This window comes from Eptatretus burgeri, chromosome 6 (genome assembly GCF_056783735.1).
Source record: "Eptatretus burgeri isolate ZD-2024b chromosome 6, Ebu_testis_v1, whole genome shotgun sequence".
NCBI classification, from domain to species: Eukaryota; Metazoa; Chordata; class Myxini; order Myxiniformes; family Myxinidae; genus Eptatretus; species Eptatretus burgeri.
Window position 1 is genome coordinate 103,133,061 of NC_140966.1, and position 19,735 is coordinate 103,152,795.

General features: G+C 48.2%; 2 protein-coding genes across 2 annotated transcripts in view; one reads left to right on the top strand and one right to left on the bottom strand.

Moving 5' to 3' along the window:
- Positions 1–892, bottom strand: part of LOC147025494 (uncharacterized) — a 60,673-nt gene extending 59,781 nt beyond the window's left edge. Inside the window, exon 1 of the mRNA XM_085887005.1 lies at positions 807–892. The gene's annotated coding sequence lies outside the window, so the exon portion shown is untranslated. The remainder of the gene's footprint in view (positions 1–806) is intronic.
- Positions 893–1,813: 921 nt separating this feature from the next.
- LOC147025495 (uncharacterized) overlaps positions 1,814–19,735 on the top strand; it is a 38,931-nt gene continuing 21,009 nt past the window's right edge. The window contains exons 1-2 of the mRNA XM_085887022.1: positions 1,814–2,015; positions 4,915–4,971. Coding sequence (XP_085743148.1) covers positions 1,952–2,015; positions 4,915–4,971 — 121 coding nt within the window. The 5' untranslated portion in view covers positions 1,814–1,951. The remainder of the gene's footprint in view (positions 2,016–4,914; positions 4,972–19,735) is intronic.

Genomic DNA, 19,735 nt, shown 5'->3' on the forward strand with positions numbered 1-19,735 from the left:
GCCTCATGTGTATGTTTGTTTGTGTATATGTGTGTATTTGAGTATATGTGTGTGTATATGTGTGTGTATGTGTGTGTGTGTGTGTGTGTGTGTGTGTGTGTGTGTGTGTGTATGTGTGTGTGTATTTGAGTATGTGTGTATGTGTGTGTAAGTGGATATGTGTGTATTTTAGTAAATGTGTGTGTATGTGTGCACTTGAGTATGTATGTGTATGTATGTGACTATGTGTGTGTATGTGTGTGCATATGTGTGTATTTGAGTATGTGTGTGTGTGTGTGTGTGTGAATGTATGTGTGTATTTGAGTGTGTGTGAGTGTGTGTATGCATGTATAAAAAAATGTGTGCAAAAAAAAAAATATATATATATATTTATATACTTTAAAACCACTTGCCAGAAACAAACACACAGGCCGTTCCTTCGCTCTCGCGTGGTCGTACGTGCGTGGCCGTACATACAAAAAAAAAACTTTCAAACCGTGTGCCAGAAACAACAACCACACAGGCAGTTCCTTCGCTCTCGCTTTGCTGTACGTATCAAAAAAACAAAAAAAATTTCAAACAAACACACAGGCCGTTCCTTCGCTCTCGTAAACGACGACTGGATTGGGGCATTGTGTTTATCTACAAATGCGCAGAAGAAATCGAGAAATTATTAGAATACAGTAAGTCATCACTATCCAGAAGTAGTGCGTACCCGTATGGAATGTTCACATCATTCCACGAATTATCGCTTTCATTGAAGTAACAACTGCTGTGATACTTACACACACAGAGTTAATTAAAATCCAAATTAAAATCAAGTTTACCTCCCTGTCTTTGCTAGCCATGACATTTGCTGCCATTGACCATTGCCACTCTCCTATGCCACGGTGAGGCGACAGGGTAGGATTTGTAGGAGACCTGAAAGTACAGTGTCATTAGGTATTCCATGTTCGAATTGTTTTAGTTTTAAAATAGTTAAAAAAAATAGTTTGCAAAGCAAACCACCAAAATTAGATGTATTTAGTTGGCAAGCATGTTGAGTAGAGCTGAATTCCTTAACACTTCCAAAGGCCGCACCGTTTTGACACCTGGAAACAAAAAAAAGTTGTGCACTTTTTTTGATAAATTATTTTCGGAACAATTTTTTTTTCAATTAATAAATAGTAATAAAATTGTCTCCATGTACACACCTTTATCTCGTTAGCACCTCTTCATAAACAACATTGCTGAGGGAAACGGCGCTTCTTCTATGTTTCCTCGTCCAGGGCTAGAATGCGGAGGCTGCTGGATCTGCCAACGTTTTGATAAATTATTCGTTTTAATGGCCAATTATTCAATTAGCAGCAACGTATTTTGCCTTTTCGCAAGGAAAAACATGGAGGAGAGGAGAGCTGGAGAGAAGAGAAGAGAAAAAAAAAACCCCGTAATGGCGAACGCGGCTGAGGTTCTCTTCCCCATCGGCCACGCCTACGAAGCAGCGTATCCTGTCATTGGTTGGTAAAAAATGGCCGCAGCAACGTGTCCTGTCATTGGTTTGTAAATAAATGGCCACAACTTGGGAAGCACTTGTCCGATTACTATCAAACCTTGAAAAGGCACATCCACAGGGCCCCAGCAATATATCTGGCAAGTTTCAATTATATCGGACCAGTGGTTGTCGAGAAACAGCGGTCACATACACACACACACAGACACACACACAGTAAGCTCCGCCCATAAACCAAGGCGTCATCAATGACGTCAACTGAAAGGCGCCGGAAGTTGTGTCAGCCATATTACCCCTCCCAAAATAACCATCGTATCGAAATGTGATGAGGCCATATTCTTAACATCAGACCATCCTCAGGGAGTAATGGTAACCAGTAGTTGGTGAAATAGAATGAGCTAAGTTTACATGTTAAGTTTAAACTTCCGGTTCGTGCTGAATGAGTGAGCGTCAGAATAATATGACTGCTGGTTCGTCGGGAGCATGGGGAGTGTGAAAGTCGAGTCAGAAATCGGTGAGAATGAAGCTGCACTCTTTGACCATTCAGGTGAGAGGAAACATTTGAACACCTTGAGGGATATTTGATGTCCCCTAATTAAATATTTCCATTATAATTAACACCACAAGAGGCGCGAAAACGCCGATCATTCAGCACTCCGTACCTGTGGGGCGTGGTCTCGAGGTCGCTGCGTTGTGATTGGCCGAATTGAAACCGTCCGCCAGATGATGATGATGATGATGATGATGATGATGATGATCATCATCATCATCATCTTTCTTGCTAAAACAACTGCTTTGGCTGTCCTGACGAGACATGACGACACATGAACGAGAATACGTCCCTACCTGAGCAATTTATCTATTTAATGGTAACGATGATGCGAACAAGATTTACAATTACGTTCAATAATTCGATGACGTAACAACAATTGAAAAATGGAATAACACAGAACATTGTTTGAGTTATAGAATCCTCCATTCTCGAGCTGCAAACCTGAGTGGTTGGGGAGGAAAATGTGGAGGTAGAAGAATAAAGGAATCTGCAACCGCAGGCTTGCAGGTTGTTCGATGTCGGCAGCTTGCGGCTCGCAGAAGGTCGTGCAGCTTGTGGTTGAACACTTTTTAACCTCCGCCATCTTCGAAGATGGATAGAGGTTACTGTTTTCACCCCTTTCGGTTTGTTTGTTTGTTTGTTTGTGAACAGTATTACGCAAAAACTCCTCGACGGATTTCGACGAAACTTGGTGGGGGGGGGTTAGGTATGGTCCAAGGATCATGCCATTAAATTTTGGACTTGATCCCCCCCCCCAAAAAAAATTGTTAGAGAAATTTTTTTTTTTTTGCATTTCTACATGTTTTAAGTGATTTCCAACCCCCCCCCCCCCAAAATTTTTTTTTTACCCCCACCCCCAAAAAATAGAGAATTTTTTTTTTGCATTTCTACATGTTTTAAGTGATTTCCAACCCCCCCCCAAAAAAATTGTTACCCCCCCCAAAAATTGTTAGAGAAATTTTTTTTTGCATTTCTACATGTTTTAAGTGATTTCCAACCCCCCCAAAAAGAATGTTACCCCCCCCCAAAAAAATTTTTTTTTGCATTTCTACATTTTTTAAGTGATTTCCAACCCCCCCCAAAAAAAATTGTTGGAGAAAATTTTTTTTTTGCATTTTTACATGTTTTAAGTGATTTCCACCCCCCCCAAAAAAAAAATTGTTTGAGAATTTTTTTTTGCATTTTTACATGTTTTAAGTGATTTCCAACCCCCCGCCAAAAAAAATTGTTACCCCCAAAAAAGAAAAATGTTTTTTTTGCATTTCCACATGTTTTAAGTGATTTCCAACCCCCCCAAAAAAAATTGTTAGAGAAAAAAAAATTTGCAACTTTTTTTTCAACAAAATTTCGATTCTTTTTTTTTGGGGCATTTTTACGTTTTAAGTGATTTCCAACCCCCCCCCCCCCCAAAAAAAAAATGTTGGAGAAAAGAACTATAACTCTCAGCACTGTTGACATCATATTTAATGAATAAGATATAAGGTTCACTTGAGTGACCCAGCAGTATTGGTGGCGGAGGTTTTGCACTCTCCCGAGTGCTCCCCCTCTAGTTTCATTTGAAGTGGAAATCATGCCTGGTGTTGGCTTGATGGTTGGGGTGGTGGGCTTGAGATCCCAGGATCCTGAGTTCAAATCCTACTCGGCTGTTGAATTAATACCAGGTGGGGTTGACTCTGCCTGTCATCCTTCCGAGGTCAGAAAAATGAGTGCCAGCTTGATGGTATCCTGTGTCGGAGAGGCGACCCATCCAGGATTGTGCTTAATAGCCAAGGAGACTGCTTAGGCAGCACCAACGCTCTGCACAGAGTATGGTATGGATGGATGGATGGATGGATGGATGGAAGTGGAAATTAAACTAGAGCTGTTTAATCCAGTGAGTGCACAGGCCACTCTTACACCAAACATTTTCAGTAAAATAAATGTCAGATATCTGTGGTTCATTCACTCACACATTGAATGCAACATCTGGTTGTTCATCGCCTCATTTATTGTGGCGCGACTTTGCCGCCGATGCAGACGCAGGGCAGAAAATTTTACAATTTGGCTGATGTTTCATCATGCAACGACCCCTTTCTCAAGGTGTTGCGAGATCTTCAAAAGCAAACATTAAAATACAAATGGACATCTTGCTTAACGATCCACCGAAAAGATGGCACGCTCGCTGCAATTTATGCATCTCCCCGTCTTCAAAGCACCAGGATGATACCTTTGTAACACCACGTGGGCAAATTAACCCAGACTAGACACTTCAAAGGTTATTCACCGCTGAGCTATCCTGTTGGCCTCGGAACTGATCTTGGGATCTTCATGAAACCTTTCCAATGGCAACCATCAGGAATGCTCAGGTTTATATTCCTCTCTGTCTCGTGTATCTCTCTGTCTCTCTGTCTCTGTCTCTGTCTCTGTCTCTGTCTCTCTCTCTCTCTCTCTCTCTCTCTCTCTCTCTCTCTCTCTGGATTTAGGTCATCAACATGCTGTAAAGATCCCAAGACATATTTTTCAACCATTACTTATCAAATGTGGGATGTTTTAAAACTCAAATTGAGTAATTAACTCCACCACCAAAGGTGAACTGAGGTTGTGTTTTTGCCCCTGTTTGTCTGTCTGTGTCTGTCTGTTCATGAGCAGGATATCTCAAAGTTGTGGAAGGATTTGGACAAAAAAAAAATAAAAACTTGGTGGACAGCTTGGGATGTGACAAGAACAAGCCAATGAGATTTTGGTTAACATCCGAATCCAGATGCGGCCTATCAGTGGGATACAAAATGTAAACTGTTCAGCCTGCCGGAGGTATGCACTCTACCGAGTGCCATTGTAGTTGTTCCTTTGTTAGGGTTTTGTTGGAGAAATGATGTACCCTTTAATACTTCCTAACGTGAGGTTTCTGTTTCAGATCTGTTGCACGTTGTGAAGGTTGAACCTGAAGAATCAGAGACGGTGAATGAAAAAGGTGGGGGGGGGGGGCTTTAAATTTATTTATTTATTTAATTCGGAAATCCAGGTTCATCGGTAGCTAAACAACAGATTGAAGCACATTTACAGATCGACGGAGGATCAAAGGGGGTACTGGGAGATAAAGACCTCCCACACGAGCGGATGTGTGACAAAAGGTGGAGGATTGCGGATCGGGCATCAGCGAGATTCGAGAGCAGCGGTAGGTATCGGATAAATCATCAGGTCAGGTCAGGTTCGATCTGTGACCTGCTACAGGTACCATGTAAACCTGTACTAACCTGTTCCATGGTCGGGTTGTCGGCGACTAAACCGTCTCCCCCACCAGGTTTTCTGGTGAGGAGGGTGTTTGGATATGGACACCCAGCAGGATTAAAAACAAAACCTGTCAAAGGGCGGAGGAGCTCCTTGTGAGCCAACGGCCATCCATATCTAGTGCCCAACTGTGTCTGCGGACGTCCTCCTGCAGTTGGGTCACTTCTTATTAGGAGGTTGGTGGCAGGATTTGCACTCCGGCCACCGTAAAACCCTTCATTCCGCAAAATGCAAAAACGCAAAAAAAACTGAAAACCCACTCCGTGGGAGTACCTCCTGTGCAGCTTCCCTTCGCAGGGCAGCTCACCGGATGACGGGATTGGGGAAAAGCCTTCGGGACCCCCAATCTTTGATAGGAGGGAAATCACGGGGTAACATCCCTGGGTCAGATTGCGGGAGAGTGTGTTGGAGTGGTGCTGAGGTGTCGTCCACCAGACGGCGGTCTCCTTGGGTTAACCTGAGGCGGTCCCTTCGGGTGGGTGCCTGGAATGTCCTATCCCTAAGAGAGGATGATCACCTGTCTCTGTTATCATCTGAGCTCAAGCGTTTGGACATCGGGATTGCAGCTCTCTCTGAGGTTCGGAGACCGGATTGCGGCGAGATAATGGTGGGTGGTTACACCTACTATTGGTCTGGTCGCTCTGATGGTTACCATACCCAAGGAGTTGCTGTGACTGTGTCCAATAAGCTGACCCCAATGATAATTGAGGTAACACCGGTCAACGAGCGTATTATGAGATTAAGGATTCGTCACTCCTTAGGTGTCATTTCCCTGGTCTCTGTTTATGCTCCGACTGAGGCGAGTGATCTCACCGTGAAGGATGCATTCGACGCCACACTCGAGTCTGTGGTTGATCAGTGCCCCAGACGAGATACACTTCTAGTCTTGGGGGATTTCAATGCATCGACTGGAACTGATAGGGACGGTTATGAGGTGTGTGTTGGTCCCCATGGGTCAGGAACTGTGAACCAGAATAGCACTAAGTTCCTTGACTTTGCAAGAAGTCATGGACTTAGGGTGGCTGGTTCATGGTTTCAGCGCCCACAAACTCATCGCTGGACTTGGTATTCCAACGCTGGCGGTGTGGCAAAGGAGATTGACCATGTCTTAATTGACGGTCGTTGGAGGATGATCCAGAACTGCAGGGTCTACCGGAGTGCTCAGTTCCTCAATACTGACCACAGGCTTGTTGTAGCAACTCTAAAGCTGCACCTTAAATCCTGGAGAATGGTACCATCCCAGCCTAGGCTGGATGTTGCCAAGCTCAGGGATGAGAGAGTAGCTGAGGAGTTTGCGAACAGGCTGAGTGGACACTTGGGGGGTCTGGGTGCTTTGGGGGGTCCTGAAGAGTTGTGGAGCGCCTTCAAGACCACCGTCCTTGATGTTGCCGGTGGATGCCTTGGAGCTCACCGCAGGGCAAAGAAGAATTTTGTCTCTCAAGGGACACTGGATACCATTGACCAGAGTCGCAGGGCCAGGCTGAATGGCAGAGCTGAGCTGTTCAGGGAGCTGAGGCGTAAAACTGTACGTGCACTGAGGGTGGACAAGGAGGCCTATGTGCGAGGAATTCAGAGGGGGTAGAGCATCACCTGTGGACAGGTGATTCTCGTCCCGCTTACAGGGGAATTCGCGCATTACGTTCATCCAAGCCCATCCCTCGGAGCACTACAGTTCGAGCAGAGAGTGGTAGGCTCTTGACAGAGGAGTCTGAAGTGAAGGCCCGCTGGGCCGGTAACTTTGAACGGTTGTACCAGGCTGATCCCCCAACTGTCGAGTTGGACGTCAAGGGTGTTACAATCCCTGTTGCTGACCCTCGAATCAACTGTGGTCCACCTACGGCCAGGGAAACACGGGCTGCGGTGAACCAGTTGAAACGGGGAAAAGCTCCAGGGATCTGTGGCATCCATGCCGAACTTCTCAAGGCTGGTGGAAATGCTGCACTCGTGTCGTTGCATGCAGTTTTGTGCTCTGCCTGGAACACAGGCATCATCCCAACTGAGTGGAAGAGGGGCCTTGTTGTCCCTCTCTGGAAAGGGAAGGGTGATCGCCAAGACTGCAACAACTACCGAGGGGTGACGCTGCTCTCAGTGCCGGGCAAGGTCTTTGCTCGGATAATTCTTGATAGGGTTCGCCACCATCTGCTTGAGCACCAGCGTCCAGAGCAGTCAGGCGTTACACCAAAGAGGTCAACGATTGACCGTATCCTTGCACTTCGTGTCCTCACCGAACGCAGATGAGAGTTTCGGCAGGGGCTGCTTGCAGCCTATGTTGATCTCTGTAAAGCGTTCGATTCAGTGAATCGGGATGTCCTCTGGAGGATTCTTGGTCTTCGTGGGGTGCCACCAAAACTGATCGATCTGATGTCTGAACTCTACTCTGGTACTGAGAGTGCTGTGAAGTGTGGTGGTACCATCTCTGACTTATTTCCAGTTGTTACTGGAGTTCGTCAGGGATGTGTATTTGCCCCCACACTTTTCAGCACTTGTATGGACTGGATTCTAGGGAGGATGTCGGAGAGATCAAGTTGCGGTGCGTCATTTGGGAATGTCAAGATCTCAGACCTTGACTTTGCAGATGATGCAGTCATCTTTGCGGAGACTTTAGACATCCTCTTGGGGGCCCTCGAGGTGCTGAATGAGGAGTCGGAGCCGTTGGGATTACGGGTTTCTTGGGTCAAAACTAAGATCCAGGCTTTCGGTGACATCTTGGATGCTGCTGTCCTGTCTGTGTCTGTTTGTGGTGAGGATGTTGAGGTCGTGGAGAGATTCACTTACCTTGGCAGTGGTATTCATGTCTCTGCTGGCTGCGAGTCAGAGGTCAATAGACGTCTGGGTCGGGCCTGGGAAGTCATGGATTCACTGGATCATGGGGTGTGGCGCTGCCGGTACCTGTGCGGGAGGACGAAAGTCCGAGTCTTCAGGTCCTTGGTGATATGTTAGGTGGTCATATTTTGGACCATTAGCTGTGTGTTAATCAGCTCTCAGGATTCTAACCTTGCTTGTAACTGTGTATTATTCAAACCTTGCTTTAAAATGTTGCTTTAAATGTTTCAGGCTACCAATGTTCCATGCACCCCACTGTTTTTGGACAGAGCCCAGCTGTTCCTGTTTCTTGGAAACTAAGCCCTTATCACCCTTCCTGTTGCTCTGTGGTGGTGTGCCCTTAGTGCGACCTTGGAGAGAACTGTGGAATTGTTCCTTCAGTGTATGCTGCCCACACATTCCTATTCTCAGTGATCACCAAAGCTTTGCCTTTGTTATCAGCAGGTGCTAGTGAAGGAGTGTAGGAAAGTTATTAGTTTGCAAGGCTTGCATATCTGAGAGTTGTGTAGGTGGCTTGGAAACTGTGGTTGCATATCTGAGAATTGACCGATTCAACTTCCCCTAGGGCCCCTGGGGAGGGGGGAAAGAAGCCCACTGCCACATTTATTTCTTTTATTTCTTTGTTTCCTTATCCCTTAGCATACACTTTTAGTCCACACCCAGTTTTGCTTTTACACTTTTAGTCCACACCCAGTTTGCTTTTGTGTGATTATATATGTGATGGTTTTGAAGCATATTCTTAATGTGATTCAGGGGAGCCTGACTGAAGGGTCACTGAGTCACATTCCGCATGCGTGTGGTCTTCGGAAATAAAACGTGTAATTCGAGGATCCTCATCTGACTCTGTCATCTTACTCGGCCGAGTGGAGAGTCATAACAATTGGCGACGAGGATGGGATTCGACTGATGCTGGCGGTGTGGACGGTGGGACTCCACTTGGTGTACAGCGATCGCAAGGGATCAGCTAAAAGGTACGTGGCGATCGCACTTAGGGCACCTAAAATAGGGAGCCCCAGTTAGGCGAGCGCTGTACACTTGGTGGGTTGCGCCCTGCCGGACGCAGCTCCAGGATCTGCTCGAATCAAGAACTGTAACGGTAAACATATATGAGGTGATTCGAATGCGGTTTGTCTGAAGAGCACAAAGGGGGAGGGCTGTCAGGCAGTGTTTGTAGAGCCGGTAAGGGTCGAGGATAAAGGTATCCGTGAAATAAGGAGGAAACAGGTTGGAATCCTGTACCAAGAGAGGGAAGGTTAGAGGCCTTCATTGGGTTTGAGGCTATTAGGCGGCGGGTCGAAAGGGACCTCAGTCCCGGTGTAAAAGGAGAAACGATTTACAGCTATTAGGCGGCTGATTGAAAGGGATCTCGGTCCCGGTGTAAAAGGAGAAACGATTTACAGCTATTAGGCGGCTGATTGAAAGGGATCTCGGTCCCGGTGTAAAAGGAGAAACGATTTACAGCTATTAGGCGGCTGATTGAAAGGGATCTCGGTCCCGGTGTAAAAGGAGAAACGATTTACAGCTATTAGGCGGTTGATAAGATAAGAACAAAAGAATGGGGAATAAATCTTCAAAGAACGAGAAGATACCAAAAGGAACAACATTGAAAGTTATCAGTGACAAATATGGAATCGATAACGTAAAGGGAATACAGGACTGGGTGAAGTGGACCGCGGGAAGGAAAGATCCCTTTCCGCTGACTGGATCCTTAGATCCAAAGATATTAAACACAGTGAGTAATGCGCTGATAGAGGGCAAAGCAGGAGGCCCGAAACAAAGTGGACCACACTGGAAAGCATTGGCCGCGTGGCTAATGGAGTCGCAAGTCGAGACAGAGCATAGGCGACTCGGACTAGAAGGGACTGTGAACCAACGGAAAATACAAGACGAAGAACGACAAGGAGACTAAAACAGGCGCTAGACCAGCTAACGGAAGTTAAGACACACAGGGAGAGGACAAACAGAAAGAACTAGACCGAGTGTTAGCGCATGACTGACGGAGGTCAAGATGCAGAGTGAGGAGAGACAGGAGAAGTTGAAGCAGGCGTTAGCACAGATAGCAGAAATCAGTGACGACGTGAACCGAAAGACGACAACCCGACTTGGGACAACAAAAGGAATTTACCCTGTCTTAGAAGGGGACAGAGTAAAAGGAGGGACCGACATTCACCAGTTCCCCATGATACAAGCAGCAGGGGGAGATTGGGTTTGGAGATCATGGACCCCACAAGACATTAGGCGACTAAAAGCTAGCATGGAAGAATGCATAAACAAAAACCCGAGAAGTCCCATTCAGATATTACGACCAGATAAAAATGCAGGGGGCAACCAGGACAGACATAGGGTTTATCTGCACTGCTGTCCTGCCCAGTGCGGTTTGGAGCCGGCGTGCGGCAGCCTGGAGTGTAAAAATGGAAGGAGAAACAGATACCACCTTAAACCAACATTACCCAGAGGGAGCCGACCGGGAGGCACAGGCACTGTACAGGGGAAGAGTACAAACCCTGATGGAAGAACTTGCGGCAGAGATGGCCCCAAGGGTAATGGATTGGCAGGCAATACAGGATGTCACACAGAATCCCAAGGAATCACCTGGGGAGTACAAGGCACGACTGTATGAGCAGATCGAACTGCACTCAGGATTTATTAACATCGCACAGACGCCCCTCCATTTCCTGAACACTATGTTCGTAGATGGACTGTGTGACGAAGTAAGGCGAGAGGTGAAAGCGGATATGCCAGGGTGGAAAACGGCTGACGTAGATGCCGTGTTTGAAAGGGCAAGACAGGCTTGGCAGACTCTAAGAGAAGAGGAACGGAGAGGAAAGAAAGATACCAAAGCTCTAGTTGCAAGAAATCTCGAATTGAAAAGCCGTAAATACGAAGAGAGGGAGAGCAGGCCTCGCTGGGAAAATCCAGATTGGGAACCCCGGTATGAAGCCGAACGGGACCAGCGGAGGCCTTGGAACCGAGAGAAGGAGCCGCAAAAACAGGGAGAATGCTTTAACTGCGGTCAATCCGGGCACTGGTTTCGGGACTGCCCGGCACCGCCTAAACAACGAGGCTGGGGCTCGCGGCCACCACAACAGCAAGAGAGACCAACGGCGCCCCCTAGAGAGTATGAAAGGAGAAGGGAGACAGCAGGAAGAAACTATTGACATGAGGACACCGTGGTGGCTCCGCAAAGGGAAACGCGGAATGTAAGGGAATTGACCACGACCTTAAACGTAGAGGGGAGACAAGTAACATTCCTGGTAGATACAGGGGCCACCCGGTCAACACTAAAGCAAGGAGAGATAAAGAACCTGCCACTCTCAGGCGAGTCAGTGAGTGTGGTGGGGGTTTCGGGACGGAGAGAGGATATCCCGATTTCGGACAAATTCTGGTGAAGTAGGTCCCCTGCGGGAAGAACATGCATTTTGGTAGCCAAACACACCCCGATGAATTTATTAGGAAGAGATTTGTTGTGCAGAATGGGATGTACCATAACATGCAAGCAAGACGGAGTTTTCATAGATGCTCCGCTGGCATTGCAAGAGGAAGTAATGACCCTCATGATGACCGAACTCGGACCGGTAGTCTATTGGTTGCGGGTTGTGTCACAAGAGGGGAGAGATAAACTGACTAGGGATTGGGAAAGTGCGAAAAGATTGCGGGACGTAGAGGAATGGTTGCGTGGCAACGACATTGAATTGAAAGAAGTGGAACTGCCTTTACACTGTACGGTCTATTATGACGAAACAGGGCAGGATTTTGATTACTCGGACAGAGTACATGAAGAGTATGCTACCACACGCACTTTAATGACAACCACTTTGTGGATCGGGAAAGAGGGAGCGGCAATGGAGGTGGAGCTAACTAACAAGGAACGTGAGCTAATGAAGCACAGAGGACTTACCCCGCACGTCTCAATGGCGGTCGGTAAAGGTCATAGTGCCGAAGAACTGGGAAGAATGTTGACCAGGTTGAGATGTGCCTCGGAACCACCAGGGAGGGATAGTGAAACCCAGAGCACTTTACAGGCCAGTCGACGGGGGGATGGATGGAAGGTATGCTTACCTGATCAGATTTTGTCATGTATGTTAGAAAGGCATGAGATGAACAGCGAAAGGCCACGCCGCCAGACCAACAGGGAAACAAGAACGGAGGAAAGACTACAGGAAGTACCTGTTGAATTATGGACACGACATCCGAATGACGTGGGCAGAGTGCTAGCCGCAACGCCTGTGTCTATCCAGATAAAGGAGGGGGTACCCCTGTCTCGAGTGGCTCAATACCCGTTGCGCAAAGAGGCAATAGAAGGGATCGCTCCGGTGATAGCATCATTACGCGACCAAGGGGTGATAATACCAACTAAGAGCCAGTGTAACACACCAATCCTGCCGGTGGAGAAGCCCGGAGGAAACAAATGGAGGTTCGTACAAGATCTACGAGCAGTGAATAAGTGTGTGAAAGCGTCCTTTCCCGTGGTGCCACACCCGGTTACGATACTGTCAGGGGTGCCGTCCACTGCGACGCATTTTTCCGTGGTAGACCTGTGCTCGGCGTTCTTTAGCATACCGCTAGCCAAAGAGTCGCAACACTTGTTTGCCTTCAGTTACGACGGACAACAATACACCTGGACTGTACTTCCGCAGGGGTTCTGCGATAGTCCAACGCTCTTCTCGCAGGCTCTGAAGGAGGACCTGGAGGACATAGAGCTCCCGGAAGGATCAGTCATGATACAATATGTGGACGACCTGTTGGTATGCTCGGACAATCAAACGAAATGTGAAACGGACACTGTAGCGCTGCTAACAGCTCTCGCCCGAAAGGGCCACAAAGTCAGCAAAGACAAATTACAGTTTTCGCAGCCAAGGGTGACGTATTTGGGACATATACTGGAACAGGGGCAGAGGAGCCTCGGAGCTGAACGGGTGGAGACAATCCTAGAGCACCCAAAACCCACTACATTGCGACAATTGCGGCGGTTCCTCGGAATGACGGGGTACTGCCGGCAGTGGATCCTGATTATGCAGTTAGGGCGCGATCACTGTACGACATGGTAAAGGAGGCAGAGGGGGATAAGATCTCCTGGACGAATGGTGCGAACAAAGACTTTGAAACATTGAAACAGGCCTTGTCAAAAGCACCAGCATTGGGGCTACCGAACTATGATCTTCCCTTCACCCTATTCGTCCATGAAAGAGGAGGGTTCGCCCAGCGGTGCTGACGCAAGAACACGGAGGAAAGAATAGGCCGATTGCGTACTACAGTAGTCATTTGGACTCGGTCGCCGCCGCCTATCCTGGGTGCTTACGGGCAGTAGCAGCAACGCAATACGCAGTAACCGCAACAGCGACGCTGGTTTTGGGTTCTCCGCTGACCGTGAAGGTACCGCATGATGTGGCGGCGCTGATACGGCAAAATAAGACACAACATATATCAGCGGCACGAGCAGTTCAACATGATTTGGTGCTGTTGCAGGCAACTAATATAACGATCGAAAGATGTTCGCCATTGAACCCAGCCTCCCTAATGCCAGCGGGCGATGAGGGAGAGGCACATGTGTGTGAACGAGTGCTGGTGGAAGAGACAAAGGCTAGGCGTGACCTACAGGAAGCCCCGATCGAGAATGCAGAATTGGAACTGTTCGTGGATGGAGCGGCGAGGAGGAACCGATGGGGAAAAACCATCGCTAGCTTTGCAGTATGCACCGCAAGCGCCACCTTAAGGAAACAATTGTTACCAAAGGGATTTTCAGCCCAACAAGCTGAGCTGGAAGCGTTGATATGCGGGTGTGAGCTGGGTGCGGCTAAGACATTGAACATATACACAGATTCTAGGTATGCCTGGGGCATCTTACATGACTCCGCTGCCATTTGGGCCTTGCGTGGCTTTAAGACGTCCTCAGGGAAGGTTATCCGACATGGGGACTTGATCAAACGACTGATACGAGCAGCACAAGAGCCGCAACAGATTGCAGTGATTAAATGCAAAGCTCACACAGGAGGGACAGATGAAGTGTCAAAAGGCAATGAAAGAGCAGATTTAGCGGCAAAAGCAGTGCTCGATGAGGAGGAGGCGAACCCACAGCCAACGACCGAACTTTACGTGGAGCAAATGGTAGACGGTCCACAAACGCAAGAACAGCTGAAGGACCTGCAGGTCTCCGCAACTATGGAAGAACAGGAATCATGGAGGGTGAAGGAGGGTGCAAAGCAAAACATACATGGAGTATGGGTGGATAAGCGAAATAGACCATTTGTACCCCGGATATTGCTACCATGGCTCGCCCTCACTGCACATGCGCAGGGCCATATGGGAATAAAAGGGGTGGCGGAAATTATTCGTCAAACCTGGAATGCCCCAGGTGTAACAACAGCAGCAACAGACGTGGTTAGCAATTGTGCGACCTGTGGTAGACATAACAGGAAGTATGCCGCCAAGAAACGGGGAGCACACCCACCCCCATCCGGACCGTTTCAACACCTTCAGATGGATTTTATAAAAATGCCGGCATACAAACATCACCAATATGTGCTGGTAATTGTGGATATGTTTTCTAAGTGGGTAGAGGCCTTTGCCACGACCAATCAGGAAGCTGATACAGTGGCCAAACTACTTTTACAGGAAGTAATTCCGCGATTTGGGATTCCAACACGACTATCCTCGGACCAAGGAGGGTCTTTTACGGCAAAAGTAATGGGAAAAGTAGCCGAAGGCTTGGGTATCAACCAGAAACTGCATTGTCCGTACCACCCCCAGTCAGCAGGGGCAGTAGAAAGAGAGAACCAAACCCTAAAGCAGACGCTTTCCAAACTCTGCGAGGACCAGTCAATGCCCTGGCCAGACGTGCTGCCGATAGCGCTCATGAAAATGCGGGCAACAAATAATGCCACAAGGGGGCTCTCGCCCCACGAAATAATAACAGGACGTCCTATACAGTTACCGGTCTCGGCTCCGCCAGATATGGGAGATTGGGATTTGGCATGTATGACTGACGGAATGATGAACTATTGCAGAACACTCACTGCTACCATTAGGGCTTTTCACTCACAGGTACAAGAAGCATTGCCGATACCTGCTGGAGACCCGTTACATGATTTCCAACCTGCTGAACGAGTTTGGGTGAAAGAGTTCCTGCAGAAAGACGCCCTGCAACCCAAGTGGACCGGGCCCTACACTGTACTTTTGACCACGCTCTCGGCCGTCAAAGTGAGGGGTAAGAGTGCATGGATACACCACTCACACTGTAAACGAGCACCCAAGGAAGCCGCTGAAACTAGGGAACCGGAGGAGGTAACCCCAGCAGAGGTTCCGGCTGTGTCCGATTCAGTCTTTTACCGGGATAGTGAAGACGACGACGAGGGGGAAGACGTGATATCTCTACAGAGACCCCCTCCACCACCGAACCAAGACGGGGCTGGCCCAGCAGGACAGGGAGAGATAGTGCAGGGAGACCCACTGCAAGCAGAGCCAGGTGCCCCGCCGGACCCGTTACCTGAAAACGTAGACAACAGGGATCCTGAAAGACCAGCGCTAGAACCAAACGCTCCGCCAGACGTGGAGCCGGAACCTGGGCCGGACACCCTGCCAAACGTGGAACAGGCAGGTTTAAGCGACAACAACATTGTAATACAGGAAACAGCGACAGGACCTTTGACGACACAACATGCAACTCCTGGTGCTAGCGCTGCTCCTGTGCGAGGGCGGCCTGTCACTAGGCAGCAAACCGACAGCCTTAGACCCCGAGAACCATACACGCCTCCTACACCTCGACCACGAAAGGGGAAACGGGAGTGAGTTAGCAACTTCTTTACAGCGAAGCAGGAGAGAAGTACCGAGAGAGGCGACAGCAGGCAAATATGCAAATTTTGGGACAACCCATAACAAGGAGTTAGACACAGTAAGAGTCTTTTCAGTTAACCGCACCCAACCTTTTCGTCAATGATTCCGCACATTAAGGACATAAAGGCACCGCTGCTCCGACCTCAGCAACTCATAGAAATACCCTGCATCCTAGCAGATGGGTCTAGTGACCTGGTAGAACGACACAAGGAACTTGCGGCCATCATATGGTACTACGATATTGCGGGACGGGATCTCTTGGTAGCTCGACAAGTAAAAAAACAGAGAGGGCAAAAGGGATCCTACAACCGACAAGGATATGAATGGGGCCAGCATGCAAGTCTGATAACTAGAATTCCACAAGTACCAGACGACACCCAGTTGGCATACTATTGCCGCGTTCTATTGAGCAACCAAACAGCATGGAGTAGTTGGATATACTTTGATGTACGCAGACAGGGGCCGCCGACAAGGCCCCCGAATACCTTTGTAGCCCTAACCACAGAGATAGCAAACATTGAGAACCGGAGTGAGTGCTGGGTGTGCCTTAAACCACCATCTGGCCTCGTGACCGGACTTCCTCTTTTCGTACTACCATTAACCATCTTCAATCATGTAACCGGACCAGTAGAAGGGCTCGAAGCTAAGACCTCAGCCCGTGGTTATACACAACGGGTCTATGCAGGGAAGAATCCGAGTGCTAATGTAATGGTGGTACCATCTCCCCTATGGGTAGAAAACACCAGGGGAGCGGTTTGTTTTACAGGACAGGGAGCAAACAGAATGGGAAAGTCAGAATGTGAGATTCAACTTCCCCTCCCGAAATCAACTGACCAGGAAGTCATCGCTGTTAACCCGGACACCCAGGTAGAGGAGCAAGTTACATTCACAATAAAAGCAGCCTTACACCATGACAACGGGATGATCCCGCCAAAAGGCATTCACTTGGTTTGCGGGGACAAGGCTTACCCCTACCTACCAAAAGGGTGGGAAGGGAGTTGTTATTTAGCTTCAGTATTTCCGGATAGCAGGATTAAGACCACTTTTTACCCTACCCCTGCACCACCACGGCATCGACGCAGCGCATCAGAGACAGGGGATCCAGAGGGATGGGCCGGTGTATCAGAACGCTTAGGGGTGATCAAAGGCACCTGGTGGGAGAAGGCTCTTGGCTTTTTCATGCCACATGCCGGTACTACTATCAATAGCATTAGGTTAGATGAGCTTTCACAAGTTTTGGAATATTTAGGTAATGTAACCATGGCTTACTATACAGAATTAACAGAGATGTTGGTATCAATGCGCGCTATGGTAATGCAGAACAGAGTAGCTCTTGACATGCTTCTAGCAGAGCAAGGAGGGGTATGCGGGATGATTGAAGGAGAATGTTGCATCTGGATTCCGGACCCGAAGGACATAACTAATCGTGCGGTGGCCCGAATTAAAAAGGTGGTGGAAGTTCTCACAAGCAATCGAGTGGAACGTGAGGAAGGTTATGCATGGTGGAAGTCGATCTTCCAGGGCTGGGGAGGTTGGTTGTTGCGACTAATAGGGTCAGTACTTTTAATCATTGTGGTGGTAATTTTTGGGGTATTTCTAATCAAACTTCTCATTACCATTTGTTTGAAGAAGTGCTGCGCAGCGTCACCCCTCACCCAGGCCATTATAATAATTAACAGCGAACTCTCTGTTGAGGACGACTTGGCCAGTAATGGGGAGGGGGACGACCAGGGCCTTCAGGGGGACGTTATACACGTGGACCGAGGCCAAGGTTTACAACCATTCCTCCTTGTTGAAGCAGATAACTAACCCAGGAGAGAGTGCGTGTCGTTTTGCTTTCCAGTGCAAGATGTGACTCCTGCGCTGGACGAGCTTACACCCGTGCCTTGAGTACTACTTTTGCTACTTGCTTATGTATAATTGTTTAAACAATAGTATTACCACTGCTGCTAACATAGGACAGTATTACATGTTAATATGGTGTGGACTTAACATTGAATTCATACACTGCAGCTTAAACGGGAGGCATGTGGCAGTGGGTAGGACAAAAGGGGGAAGACAATGGTAACAGAAGCTAACCTGAACCACCGGCAGTTAGGGACTTCTCATTTGGAGAATGTTGATGGCTATCCACGGCATTCGTAAATCCCGTTTGGCAGGCGCGGGGGCCTAGGGGTAGCTGCTACAGGAACCAAATAGGGGTCCACTCGGTTGGTGAGTCTCAGGTGTGGCTGGGTATGGTCAAAATATGACCAAGGAGGGAAACTGTTATGATGATATGTTAGGTGGTCATATTTTGGACCATTAGCTGTGTGTTAATCAGCTCTCAGGATTCTAACCTTGCTTGTAACTGTGTATTATTCAAACCTTGCTTTAAAATGTTGCTTTAAATGTTTCAGGCTACCAATGTTCCATGCACCCCATTGTTTTTGGACAGAGCCCAGCTGTTCCTGTTTCTTGGAAACTAAGCCCTTATCACCCTTCCTGTTGCTCTGTGGTGGTGTGCCCTTAGTGCGACCTTGGAGAGAACTGTGGAATTGTTCCTTCAGTGTATGCTGCCCACACATTCCTATTCTCAGTGATCACCAAAGCTTTGCCTTTGTTATCAGCAGGTGCTAGTGAAGGAGTGTAGGAAAGTTATTAGTTTGCAAGGCTTGCATATCTGAGAGTTGTGTAGGTGGCTTGGAAACTGTGGTTGCATATCTGAGAATTGACCGATTCAACTTCCCCTAGGGCCCCTGGGGAGGGGGGAAAGAAGCCCACTGCCACATTTATTTCTTTTATTTCTTTGTTTCCTTATCCCTTAGCATACACTTTTAGTCCACACCCAGTTTTGCTTTTACACTTTTAGTCCACACCCAGTTTGCTTTTGTGTGATTATATATGTGATGGTTTTGAAGCATATTCTTAATGTGATTCAGGGGAGCCTGACTGAAGGGTCACTGAGTCACATTCCGCATGCGTGTGGTCTTCGGAAATAAAACGTGTAATTCGAGGATCCTCATCTGACTCTGTCATCTTACTCGGCCGAGTGGAGAGTCATAACACTTGGTACTTCCAGTCTTGCTCTATGGGTGCGGGACTTGGACTCTGACCAAGGATCTGAGACAGAGACTTAATTCCTTTGGTACCAGGTCTCTTCGGAGAATCCTTGGCTATCGCTGGTCGGATTTTGTGTCCAACGAGCGGTTGCTGAGAGAGACTCGGATGAGATTTGTTACCTGCATAGTCCGTGAGCGTCAGTTGCGGCTGTATGGACATGTGGCTCGTTTTCCTGACGCTGATCCTGCTCACCAGATTCTCTCAGTGGGGGAGTCTCATGAGTGGAGGAGGCCAGTGGGTCGACCACGTGCCTCATGGTTGCAACAGGTTGACCATCATCTCAAGGAGATGGGGATGGGCCTGGCATCTGCCTGGGGGATGGCCAGACGGAGGCCCCTGGAGTACCGGCGGAAAGTGGACGCAGCGACGTGCTGTTCTGGCACATGCTCCCATACCTGACCTGACCTGATGAGGTGACTATGGGTAGCACTCTTGAAAGACTGGACAGTGGCTAAAGTAATGGTTAAATACAATGTGATAAATGAGGCATCCATCCATCCATTGGGACCAGACTCTCTCAAGAGCGTTGGTGCTGCCTCAGCAGTCTCCTTGGCTATTGGGCACAATCCTGGATGGGTCGCCACTCCGACACAGGATACCAGCAAGCTGACACTCATTTTGCTGACCTCGGAAGGATGACAGGCTGAGCAACCCCACCTGGTATTAATTCAACAGCCGAGTGGGATTTGAAC